This window comes from Mus caroli, unplaced genomic scaffold, assembly GCF_978045245.1.
Source record: "Mus caroli unplaced genomic scaffold, Mus_caroli_1 scaffold_3, whole genome shotgun sequence".
In the NCBI taxonomy this organism is placed as follows: Eukaryota; Metazoa; Chordata; class Mammalia; order Rodentia; family Muridae; genus Mus; species Mus caroli.
Genome location: NW_028227258.1, coordinates 41,435,341 through 41,449,512, shown reverse-complemented (window position 1 = coordinate 41,449,512; position 14,172 = coordinate 41,435,341). Strand labels below are relative to the sequence as shown.

Genomic DNA, 14,172 nt, shown 5'->3' with positions numbered 1-14,172 from the left:
TATTAAGATTTTGTGTTCCCTACTATTTGATGTCTTCATTTAAAGTCTTTTATGTTTGTATATAATTTTGGAGACTTCTAGAGTAATAGGTTTTCATAGGGCATTTCTAAAGGCCTTTAGAATTATTTATTTTTCTCACATTAATTTATTTTAAACCATTGGTTATGAGAAAATTTACAGTTTTCTTATGTATTATAAAAATGGGAAGGAAAATAATAACTTATGATTTATTTTTAGATGGATTGTTCTTATCGTTCACTAAATATTTTGAGCATCAGTTATTTATGAATTATAGACTCCTCTAAATTTTCCCTTTTGAATGGTTCAAAAGAACTTTTATTATTTGAAAGGATGCCTAATATGTAAATACTTAAAATATGTTTGATGTCATTATTTAATGTTTAAAATGAAAACTTATGTTTGACAGTAACTTTTATACATAAATAGTTATTAAAACACTAAAGACATGGACATTAAAGTTGGGATATAAAGACACAGTGATGCCTCACACTCAATCCAGTCTCAATAGGAAAGCTCATGTGTTGCTTTAATTTATTTTGTTTTGTCCTGTTCCACTGTCATCTCTTGGAGGCCGCCTTTTGTTTCGGAAGAAATGTTGAGGTAGTGGGTCTGGGGGGATGGCGGAGATGGTGGAGATGGCGGAGATGGCAGAGATGGTGGAGATGGTGGAGATGGTGGAGATGGCGGAGATGGTGAAGATGGTGGAGATGATGGAGATGGCGGAGATGGTGGAAATGGCGAGTGGAAAGGAGAGAAAACTGTGGTTTTGGTACATTGTATGAGAGAAGAATATATTTTCAATTAAAAGAAAAAAATTACAAAATAAATGAAGTTATTTTTTATGACGTTGCTATAGTTTTTAACTGGGTACCAAAAAGAGTGTTAGAAACATTCCGTATCAGTGCTAGATATACCTTTGCCAGAAAGACACCCCTCCAGGCATGCATATATATATATATATATATATATATATATATCCCTGTTTGGCTATTATTTTTAAAAATAATAATAATTTAGAAATATTACATCATTAGTTATTACTAGCATATAATAACACTAGCATATATTATATGTCTGGTTAGTGATTATAGAGAAGGAAAGCTAAGATACCTACTATCTACTGTGCCTTTATTAATATTTCTTCCAAATGATGAACTAACATCAAAGACCTAAAAAATCCAATATCAATTGAGAAAGATATCAGAATGTTTATATAATACTAATCTGACCAATTACATTATATTAGTATGGCTTAATGTAGATTATACATAAAACTGATAGCTTCATTAAATCAAAGCTTAGCAAAACTTAGTATACAACGAGTCAAAAGTTTTCAGTAGATGTGTATGTATATTTGCGTGCACATAGGTAAGTATGTGTTTCCTGAGAAACTGTCATTTAGCTTTTCAAGTAGACAATTCTTTAAGAAGCATAGTTTAAAGTTCCAGCTGTTCAGAATGTTTATTAGTAGAAGGAAGTGTCTTTTCTCCTAAACTGTGTGAAGAATAAAATTATTTTCCTCATTTATTCTGAAGTAAAATGATCCATATTCCTCGTGTCTGTTTTCCCTGCAGAAAGATCTCAAATAAATATTTCTAGAATAGCTTTGTCCCTTAAGTAATAGAGCAAAAGTTTCCATGTGCCTTTTAAAAATCCCCTTAATCACAAAAGATTAACATTTATTAGGCATTCCACATATTGCTTTTAATGAAAGCCATTGTTATTCTGTGTGCTAAATATGAAAATAGAAAGTTTGTCATAGTAAAATATATGATGTTTCACTACTTTTAAAAATAATGTAGTGTACAAGTTTAGTATAAATTTAATTATCTGCAGATGAAAATTACTACATAATTATCTCAACTAACTTTTGCCCCTACAGTGAATTTAAAAATAAACCTTATTACAACATAGTTACTGCGCAGGAAAAAAGGGTTCTTAAATGACTGAAGATACAAACAACTGTAATTGAAATGTTACTTCTGAGGAACAATTTACTGAGCACTGTGGTTTACCATAATTGTTGACATATCCCCTTAAGTACTGTGTCTCTGATTTCTTTCCTGGCATCAATCATTTAAAGCAATTTAGGAAATAACATCTGGACATACATTTCTGCTATTTTATTTACATCATTTGCCTACATCATTAGAATTCAGAACTTTTCTGATTTGGTACAGTAAATATACTCTGTAATATCTATTATGGCATTGTCAAAGGATAATTTATTGTGAGATAGAAAAATAGGTCAACAATAATGTCACTTGATGATTCCCCCTCCCCAAGTTTAATAAAACATCTCACCAGTATGCATTCCAGTACAGTGGTTGATATTTTATTAGGACTACCTGGCTATAGCAGTAGTGTAATTACTGAGCTGTCAGAGTGATAAGTGGGATTAATGGCAACCTGATGCACTTTAGTCTGCAGAGCGCTTAGAGAATTGCAAGATGGTATTATTATCAGTCTGCCCATTCTGGCATATTCATGGCACCAAAAGGAAAAAAAAAAGAATGCTACAATTCTGGTTTGCATTGCCCTGCCTCATTAACATCTGACATTTCCAACAGCTGTTATTTGTGAACTAGCTCAATAATAAAAGGAAAATTATTTGGTAAAGAGGCTTAATAACCACAATGAAAATCCTTACATTGTCAGTGCTGTTAAGTGAATCTGTTTATGTTGAATTTTCTTGGGAAGGACAGGAAGACATTGTGCATCTTAATTCAGTTCACTCATATCTGCAGGCATTATAAGATCATTTTTAGCTGTACATTATAAGTTGAGTTGGGTGCTTGAAAGAGGAAATAAAGTTGACTAAAGATAACTAGAATCTTCATGGTGTTGTCTCTCTGGCTGTCTGGTTCCCTCCCTCCCTCACCCTTCCTCCCTCTTTCCCTCCTTTCCTTCCTTCTTCCTGTTTGCTTACCTGCCTACATGCCTTCCTCTCTTCCTTTTTCTTAATGTGTGTGTTGGTGTGTATATGTGTGTGTGTATGTGTTTAGCATACACATGAATATATATACTAATTCGTTATAAAGTGACAAGTATTTTTAAACTGTTAATATAGTATATTAGGTGAGAAAGTATGACATAACTTTATTATTTTGCTAGTATTTTGACTTGTGTTGCACTGCTACTTGGTAGAAAGCCTTTCACAATACTATTAATGACCACCCTATTTACCTACATAGCGTTTCTCATAGCATATTACCTTGCTTCAGGTTCAAGGGCCACACTGGGCGAATCTTATTTTCCTGTTGCATAACTTTGTGATGTATGTTGTAGGATGTACTTTTAAGGAATTTTTTTTTAATGTTTCTGTTGTTCTCAGGGAAAGTGATTTGTGGGGAAAAATACCAAAGCCTTCTGAATGCATAAGTATGAGAAGATAGGAACCCAACACAATGGCAGATGTGACTAACAATGGTATTCAGAGCAACGACAGGGGAGAGGTTTAATAAGTACATTTCACAGAGGACAATTGATTATGAAAAGCCTTCAGTACTCATTGTGAAAATTTTAATTTAGAGAGAAGGCTAAGGGCATAAGCCATAGAAAAGAGACCAGATTTAAAAACAAGATATTAATTAGGTTCTGAGAAATTGCTTCAGACAATGAAGAGGATGGCCATACATAGGAATGACAGGGAGAGATCTATTGTTTCTTTGAAAGAAATGAACTCAGGTCTTTACACTTGGAAGTGGATAAAAATGAGGGTTTTTGTTCCTATGTCAGTGAATGATGTTGGATTCGTTTTTAGACAAATTCTTACAGAATTCTGGTCTTCTAACCCACGTGACAGTAGTATACTCTCTGAAGTTGCACCTCCAGGGTAATTTCTCTTTTCACCCTCTCTTATTTAGGTTACATTAAATCCCATCATGTTATCTTCCCTGAGGTAGTCTTTCATCTTTAAACCTTGCCATGTACCATTTCCACTCTGGAGTCATTTTTTTTTTCTTTTCCTAGGCTTACAATCATACATATTTTCTTCATTGACATCCACCAAACATCCAGGCCCTCATTAAGTATTATTTGTCTTGGCAAATCTTTTTCTGAATACAACTCAAGTATTACTAAGCACCCATATGCTCTCTTATTAGGTTGTATTTTGTTATATCTTAATTTTATCCTGTCAAGGCCTACAGTGTTCTTTATATTTCTACAGTTTCTTTTAGCCCTTTTAGCTTTATACTAATACCCCCTTGTTATGCTCTCCTTGTTTTCTGTTCATTTATGTAACTATAATAAAAGAACTGAAACCACATTTATGCAAAATAAAGACATTAATTTATTTCACCATTTTGGAAGTTAAAACCCAAACCACATGAAGCAGGTTATCATGTGAGCCTTATGAGGGATGCTGCATGTGAGAGATACCATATATCAATAAAGAAACTCAAAAAGAAACAAGGAAGGAGCCAGGCTTATTCTTTTATATGTAAACTCCTATAAGAGTGGACATAACCTCATCATTTTTTTTTCTGATACCAGTACCATATGACTTATCTTCCCAGTAGACTCCACTTGTTAAAGTTTTTATAGTACCTTCAGCACTATCTCTATGAAGACCAAACTCCTAACATATTAATACATGGTAAATAACCTCAATATATCACATAAGGAGTCAGTAAATGATTATTAAATGAGTGAGTAAATGAACACATGCAAAACACACACACACACACACATGCGTGCACACACACAAACGCACAAATGAAGAATGGTGAAGTGTTTGCATCTGTATCTGTTCCACAATAGCATTGTGGCATTAATAATCTCACAATGTGATTATTACTATCAATTCAGAGAACACTAACTTGTACATACCAGAAGCTCATATCAGCTTCTCAAATAGCACTTAGGTAAACTAACCTCCAGGGATGTTTGTATTTTTTTTCCCCATGAAGAATATTCTGAGTTAAAATTGGGATGTAAGGGAAGTTCACTTGGGTAGAGAGTAGGTTGCTGTGGAGCAGTGCTCTATGCTAGAATAAGGAGTTTGCATCTCTAAGCTGCCCACTCACCTCCAATTACATGAGGCCTACCACAAGCAAGGGAGACCTTGACCTTATTTCTTTTCCTTAAGAGGATGACAGCTGGGGAAAATAAATGCTTTATTATTGGAGGGTATACAGTGCATCTGGGCTAATTTTTGAAACAGTTGCTGCAGAACTCACTTGTTCTGTGAGTGGACTATACTCTGAAAATCACTGGAAAAATAGAGTAGGAGAGGAAAGAGGGAGGAAGGGAAATCCAGAATATCAGGAAATTCATAAGAAGAAGGGAAATAAATGTGTTATAACAGTTAAAATATAATATCTTCTTTGCATTTGCAGAAAAATTTGTGGTCTCTAAGACATATGAGCTTTGTCTTTAACTATTGTGTATAGTAAACTGTATACTGGTAGATGAAAAGGTATAAGATTCCCTAATAGAATGATGGATGAATCTCCAGAATGTACCTTTTAAAACTAGGAACAGTCTCAAGATGAGAGGATGTTAGAAGGCCACTATTCCACATATTTCAAGAGGTATAAAAACTTTAGAAGACATAAACTAGTATTTATTAAGTCACTTTAAAAATGCAGGCTTAAAAGTTTAAATTTTAGTTGTGTTTATTAAAAGTTTACTCTGGATTGGTATAAGATAACAAATGAAAGTCAATGTCATTTTCTTTATCATTATGTGAACATAGTCATTCTCTTCCCTAGATGCCTGAAGTGCGCAGATGCTCCCTGCCAGAAGAGTTGTCCCACATCTCTTGACATTAAATCATTTATCACAAGTATTGCCAACAAGGTGAGTCTAGAGTTCATGACATGAACCATTGTACTCATGAGCTCTGAACCATTGTACTCATGAGCCCAGAGCAGATGTCGTTTCTTGTTCAAGCTCTGCAGAAGATAAATCCAGTCAACATTTCATCTTGAGGGTGGATCTCAAGTTGCCACCCTTAGCCAAGAAGCTAGTTGATTGTTTCTGTGGGGAGGAGAGTTGGTATTCTTTAAGGCACTGACCACTGGGAGGTCAACTATGTTCTAGTGGATGGCTATATAACTGTGAGAATATAGACAGAACAAATTAGACTTCAAGGGTTAAAAAAATTAAAAGGACATGAAGTTGGCCATGAGATGTGGTAGTGCTGAAAGGAATTAAGGAATTGAGAGGAATCAAAAGGGAATATGATCAAACACATTGCATGAAATTTCCAAAGAAAAGATAAAAATACTACAGATGTTTTGAGTTAATCAGCAGGTTGCAGGGGCAGGACATTAGCATTTGTAGTCATATTTAGTAAGATTTAAAGTGTTAAAAGTGGCTGCTTGATATTAATCCAGTGAAAACAATTTACCTCATTATTTGCTTCTATGATGGAAATATAGCACTGATTTTCCAAAGTTGTTAAAAAGTGAAAAATATTTTCTATGCATATATCCTGTTATTGATATGAAATTTCTATCCTTCTTTGCTTAATTTATCAAGCCTTACAGAAGTGATTTTATTATTACTAATATTAATTAGTCATTAATTAATTAGCTAACTAATATTAATTAATGTCATTGCTAAACATGAAGAGGTTCTTGCTGTACCATGTCATTTTCATTATCATCATCTTCTTCATCTTAATAGGATATAATGAAAAATAACCAGAAAAACATTTTTGAAATAAATACTTAATTGTAGTTTGTTTTGGTTGATGCTGCCTTCCATGTAACCCAGGAGAATAGTACATGCAACATGGATAAAATAAAGAGTGATGAACATGCTTCCTTGGGAAATGTTATTTAGCCTTAGTAAACAGGCACTGTCTATTGAAGAAAGGAAATGGAAGCAGAAAAATAAATTGTGAATATGCTGTAAAAACTGTGAATAACATATTCCATGATTGGGTATAATCCCTTAGTAACTCGAAAATCTGCATTTCATTTTCAAAATAATTCTGGAAAGGGGTCTATTTTTAAATATCATAGTGTCCAAAATATTTTTCAGTGTGAGAACTTTGTTTTACTTATTCAATAATATCCTGTGGAATGTACATTAAATCATTGTCATTTAAAAAAGGGATCTTACAGCCGGGCGTGGTGGCACACGCCTTTAATCCCAGCACTCCGGAGGCAGAGGCAGGTGGATTTCTGAGTTCGAGGCCAGCCTGGTCTACAAAGTGAGTGCCAGGACAGCCAGGGCTACACAGAGAAACCCTGTCTCGAAAAAAAAAAAAAAAAAACAGGATCTTACCAAAATGGACCACGTTTGAAAATATTCTTTGAAAACAAATATCAGAATTCATGGTACTCATATCAGAAATAAGGGGATTGGTTGATGGCCATCAGTCTGGAAAATCATGCTAATTAACTTTCCTTTGTTCTGCCCCACTCTGGTAGTGTCTAAGGTAACCTAATATATACTCCTTCGACTTATTTAAATTCTACACAGATTAAGTTCTTCACAGGAACAATGACAAAAAAAAGAATAATGGCATTTTTCAAAGGGTTTATATCTCATCATAGAGATATGTGAATCAATTTTGTTGTTGGTGGTGGTGGTGGTGAAAGTCCTTCCATTTGTGGCTGGAACAGAGACTCAGTGGTTAAGAGTGTTACTACTGCATTTGTCGTGGATTGGGTTAATTTCCCTGGATCAAAATTGTAGCTCAGAACCATGTATCATTCCAGTTCCAGGTTATCTGCCATACTTGTCTGAACTAGGCAGGTTCTGGGCCTATATGAGATATAGATACAAACATATAGGCAAAAACACTTATAACACAAAATACAAGTAAGTATTAAACAATAACAGCAGCAACAACAACAACAACAAAAACAAAACAAAACCTCTTTTCATTTTCTTAATTTATCAAAATGCTGGTGTTTATTCAAACATATTTACGTATTCATTCAAATTTTCAAGATTTACCCTTTATCAAGCTATTAAATAACTTTTATTTTTGGTGTATCCCTGAGGAATGAAAGCTCAAAATTTTATTTTCTTCAAATCTTGAAGGGTTGAGAGATGTACTGACTGTGTACAATGTAAAGACTATCCCACCCGACTCTGTCAGTGGACTACAACACAGGAGGGGGGTTCATTTCAGGGTGAGAGGGTAATTGAATCCCCTGACTCAGTGAGCCTTGTGCCTCTGGGAAAAAGATGTCGCGGGTGTTGTATTGTGTTAAGGTTTGTGTGATTCACTGGATTTTATACCAATGCCTCCATTCTTTATTTTCTTACAAACTGGATTACAACTCTAGTTTCGAAAGCTACACTCTGTTCTATTGTCCTTCCACAGCCAGCTTCTCTGTCTCTCTAGCACAGGCTTTTGTTGGCAATTGTCTCTCTCAATTGGAAGTGCGCATTTCACAGTTCTCAAACTGTGAACACTGGGCTATATTTCTGGATAGTTGTCCTTTTGAGAAACTCCTTTACCTAAGAGAGCATGGAACCAATCTATAAGCATAATGGGTAAAGGTCTACTAAAGTATTCATTTCATGATCCTGTATTTTGAATAGAAGTAATTTGTTCTCTTTGAAGCTATTGTGTTAAATGATAAAATATTGATTTCTCCTTCCCCCTTTGCAATTTTTTGTAGACTCATGTAGCTATTAATTACTGATAAATTTAATAATGCACTTGAGATAAAAGATTCCCAGGGCGATTCAGTTTTTTTGTGGCTGAGACACAGCTCAGTGAGTAATGCGCTTGTTGTCCACTCACGAGGGCCTGAGTTTGGATCCAAGATCACACAGAAAGCCACATAAGATAAAGTCCATCTGCACTTCCAGTATCCCTACAGTGCGATGGGAGTGAAAGCAGAGTTGGAGAATCCCTTGGAACTCTTGGACAGTTAGTCTGGTTTATTCAAATGCAGATAAAAAGGGCCTCTGTAGCAAACAAAGTAGAAGGTCAAAACTCACAACCAAGATTGTTCTTTGGCCTTCTGCAAGCAAGCCGTGACATGCACACACCATTCTGCAGATACATAAATGTGTGCTTGCGCACACACACACACACACACACACACACACACACACCAATTAGGGAAGTCTCATCTTTCTAGTAGATATATTGGTATACTAGAGTTGTGAAGGCAACTTGCATACAACTCAGAGGCACACAGAAAATTTACGTGCAATTACTATTAAAAGCAATACTTCTATTTCTGCAAAAAGTTCTCTTGGTATGTATGTGCATATGTTTGACATGTGTGTTTGACATATATCACCACAGACCTGAGTGAGGGGACAGCATCAGCTTCTGCATTTGCCTTTCATTTTCAACTGCAAAGCGATTCATGCTCTCACAAATGACATGCTGGTTATCTTTTCTGGAATGGTTAACACAAACTATAGCTGGAGTTGCATTATTTTTTTAATCAAAAATTGCCAACTGCTCCTTGATGCCTAGAAAGTCATGTCTGAACACATGGTCAGCTATTGGGAGTTCTCCCATTTCGATATAAAACAAACCGTGTATATCCAAAATGCCCAAAAGGCCACAATTTATCACTCAGTAAATTTTAAATATATAATATTTTATTTGCTGGACATTAAAAGAAACTTAATCAGCTGGCCAATGAAAGACAATTTCAAGAGGGCAATGTACATGCACACACACATACACACACATACATATATAGTAAATATTTTAGTATCACAAAATTTACATAATATATTTCAAATTATATATATATAACATATATATATGTTTATTGATATAACAAAATTATATTACAAAGTTAGGTGTAATATTGTCTACAATTCTGAATATGCCCATGTGGCTTATGTCAGTAGCTCTAAACTCTTGTGCCAGGTGCAATAATAGGTGACCTGCCAGGAAATAGGCATCTATAACTCACTATGCCTATCACCAAAGCATTAATTTTAATGGCTCTTTTTGTACAGAATAAAGTATTTTAATTCACATTAACTTTATTCTCTTTGAAAGGACAGTATTCTGTGAGTGCTAATTGCATTTTTAAACAGTTGATATATTATAAATGCCATCTTCAGTTAATATTGTGTTAATTTTATTCTCATTTTGTCTATTTATGTTTGTATTTTTATCTTGGAATTTTTATGTGGAATCTGTTTATGTCCCTTGACATCCTTTAAAATTATTTAGTAGGTTTGTGTTTTTACAGATTTTACTCATTAACTGTTTTTATTATTCATTGATAATAAACTGTGTTTATTATTCATTAATGTAAAAAGAAATTCATTATCCATTGAATTCAGGGTGGCAATTTTCTTCTTTTATTTTATAACATATGGAATTATAAGTTCCTATATCTTCCATGATAGTATGTTTGAAATATTGAATCAATGTTATATTAATGTTCTTTTTCAAGATGGTGTCCAGGCAAGGCTGTATTTTGAAGTGTACTTTATCAATGGTATTAAGTACCTTTATTATGATTAATCGATAAGTAATTTCTCTCATCATTTTGGGAGATTATTTAATATAGAGACATATCTCATTCGATATGAAATGATTTCTCATCATTTCATTCATTCATACCCTAAAATATTATTACATATTAAAATTTATTATTATTTAAGGAAATTTATCTCTCATGAATTCATTTTTTCTTGCTCTGTTTTTGGAAGCGAAGAAGTACATTTTCATTTTCTTCATTTCTCTTTTGGATTGTACGATCAATTTCTTTACCAGTTTACTTTCTTAAAATAGTCCATTGAGGTTTGATCAACAATTGCATCTATTGTTCCTAAGACTTTTTAAAGTTATTTATAATCTGCCAATGTTTATTCGGTTTCTCATGCTATACAGTACAAACTATAGGTAAAATATTTACTTTTCTACTCTATAATTCCACTCTCCAGAACTGCTAAGATTCTGTTTATACCATCTGTTCTTCCTGCTCATATACTTGAATGCCTAATGATATACTTTTTATCCTGTTTTTTATTTGAACCTGTGACAGAACTTTTATGAAGACAGTTATTAATGCACATTTCTATAGAAAGGCTTTGTATTTGCTTTGGAGGAGAAGTACTTTCACCCTTAGTTTTCTTGAAGCACCTCAAACGACATTTCCTGCCTTTAGTAGTTTTGAAATCAAGCATGACCTGAGGATTAAGCTATACATAGTCATAGATATATACATATATATATTAAAATTATATTTTAGAAAACAATTTTTCAAAGCTTCTAAACAGGAAATCATATACCTAACAGATGTTTGATATACTTATCTCAGAATGAATAGTCATTGGTATAAAAACTTCCTATTTTTATTTTTATTAATCATTTTATTTTGTTTATATTTCAAGTATTATCCCCTTTCCTGCTGATCTCCCCTCCACGATCTCCTCACCTAATCCCCATCTCCTTTGCCTCTAAGAGGGTGCCCCCCGACTCCAAACTCACCCCTCTAGCATCTACCTTCTCTGGGGGCATCAAGCCTCCACAAGACCAAGATCATCCCCTCCCACTGATGCCAGATGAGGCATACCATTACTGCATATGTAGCAGGAGCCATGGACCCATCCATGTATAGTCTTTGGTTGGTGGTTTAGTCACTGAGAGCTTTGAGGAATCCAATTAATTTTGTTCTTCCTATGGGGTTCCTATGGAGTTCAGCTTCTTCAGCCATTCCCCTAAGTCTTCCAATGGCATCCTTGGGCTCAGTCTAATGGTTGGCTGTGAGGCTATGAGTATCTGCATTTGTCTTAGTCAAGTGTTGGCAGAACCTCTTAGATGACAGCCATACAAGGCTCCTGTCTCCAAGCACATCTTTGCCTTAGCAATAGTGTTGGGGTATGGTGTCTGCACTTGGAATGGATCCCAAGTTGGGACAGTTTCTGGATGACCTTTGTTTCAGCCTTTGCTCCATTTTTGTCCCTTCATTTCCTTTAGACAGGAACAATTTTGGGTTAAAATTTTTTAGATGGGTAGGTGGCCGCATCCCTCCACTGGGGGCCATGTCTATCTACTGGAGGTGGTCTCTTCTAGTTCTATCTCCCTGCTGTTGGGTATTTTGGCTAATGCCTCCCCATTGGATCTTGGCAGCAGCATCTCACTCCAGTGGCATCTGGGACTTTCTAGTGATTCGATAAGTTCTGCACTTCCTATTGCTACTTATTTCTATTTGTTCTCATGGTTCTTTTGACTTCTTTCTCATCTCTTCCCATACCTGATTCTGCCTCCCTTCTTTCCCCCTCCTCTTTTCCACTCAGGTATCTCCCTCTCTCTCCCTCCCAGGATTACTCTGTTTCCCCTTCTAAGTGGGTTTGAAGCATCCACACTTGGCCTTTATTCTTGTTAAGCTTCATATGCTCTTTGAGTTGTATGGTGGATACTCTGAACTTTTGGGCTAATATCTACGTATCAGTGAATACATACCATCTGTGTCTTTTGGGGTCTGGGTTACCTCAGGTTGGTATTTTCTAGTTCTATACATTTGCCTTCAAAGTTCATGATGTGGTCATTTTTAATAGTGGAGTAATATTCCATGTGTAAATATACCACAATTTTTGTATCCATTATTCCTTTGAGGGATATCTGGGTTGTTTCCAGCTTCTGGCTATCAAAAATAAGGCTGCAAAATGTTCTTGGTATATGTTGGAGCATATGCCCAGGAGTGTTATAGACAGGTCTTCAGGTGGAGCTTTTTCCTATATTTGGAGAAACTGCCAGATTAATTTCCAGAGTGGTTGTACCAGCTTGCAATCCCACTAGCAATGGAGAAGTGTTCCTATTTCTCCACATCCTAGCCAGCATATTCCCTCTCCTGAGTTTTTTATCTTAGCCATTCTGATTGGTGTAAGGTAGAATCTCAGTATAGTTCTGATTTGCATTTCCCTGATGGCTAAGGATGTTTAACATTTCTTTAGGTACTTATTGGCCATTTGAGATTCATCAGTTGAGAATTCTTTGTTTAGCTCTGTATCCTATTTTTTAAATTGGGTTATTTGGTTTTCTGGAGTCTAACTTCTTGAGTTCTTTGTATAGTTTGGATATTTGCCTTCTATAGGATGTAGGCTTTGTAAAGATCTTTTCCCAATTGCCTTTTTGTCCTATTGACAGTGTCCTTTGCCTTATAGAAGCTTTTCAGTTTCATGAGTTCCCACTTGTGAATCATTAGATCCTGAGACATTGGTGTTTTGTTTAGAAAAATTTCCCCTGTGCCAATTTATTCAACCCTCTTTTACAATTTTTCTTCTATTGGATTCAGTGTATCAGGTTTTATGTGAAGGTCCTTGGTCCACTTCGACTTGAGCTTTGTACAAGGAGTTACAAATGAATTGATTTGCATTCTTCTACATGCAGACTGCCAGTTAGAGCACACCATTTGTTGAAAATGCTGTCTTTTTTTTCTACTGGATGGTTTTGGCATCTTTGTCACAGATCAAGTGACCATAGGTGTGTGTGTGTGTGTGTGTGTGTGTGTGTGTGTGTGTGTGTGTGTGTGTGTGTGTGTATGTGTGTGTGTGTGTGTGTGTGTGTATTTGTTTTTGGGTTTCAATTCTATTTCATTGATCTACCTGTCTGTCTTTGTACCAATACCATGAGGTTTTTATCACTATTGCTCTGTAGTACAGCTTGAGTTCAGGGATGTTGATTCCCCAAGATTTTCTATTATTGTTGTGAATAGTTTTGACTGTCCTGGGTCTTTTGTTATTCCAGATAAAGTTGGGAATATCTCTTTCTCTCTCTGTGAAAAGAGGAATTGAATTGAGTTGGAATTTTGGTGGGGATTTCATTCATAGCTCTGACAAAGTGAGATTTTAAAGATTTGTCTTGTAAATATCTAAATTATTTTACTTCTTACAATGATCATATATATTTTGTAATATATGACGAATTACAATTAAATAACAAAGTAAAATTAAGAAAGATACTTCAAAATAACATGTAATGGCATTAACCACCTATTAAATTTCAGTGTGTATATTGTACAATCTTTCCCCAATCATCTTATTGTTCCAGAAATTTCCTGTCTTTTGCCTCACTCTAACTCCTTGTCCCTATCAGCACATACTTGTCTGTTTTTATTTAGATGTCTTTAACTTCTGAACTTTTGTTGTCTGTCTGTCTATCTGCCTTTCTATCTACATATTTCTATATTATTCTACCATAGGTGAATATCTGTTTCAATTGCAATGCTACATAGAATATATATTATG

General features: G+C 34.9%; 1 protein-coding gene across 2 annotated transcripts in view; it reads left to right on the top strand.

The window, feature by feature from the left end:
* Nucleotides 1-14,172, top strand: part of Dpyd (dihydropyrimidine dehydrogenase) — an 899,256-nt gene that overhangs the window by 191,261 nt on the left and 693,823 nt on the right. For both annotated transcript variants that reach the window (XM_021158977.3, XM_085835556.1), the window contains exon 4: nucleotides 5,739-5,826. In XM_021158977.3, coding sequence (XP_021014636.1) covers nucleotides 5,739-5,826 — 88 coding nt within the window. The remainder of the gene's footprint in view (nucleotides 1-5,738; nucleotides 5,827-14,172) is intronic.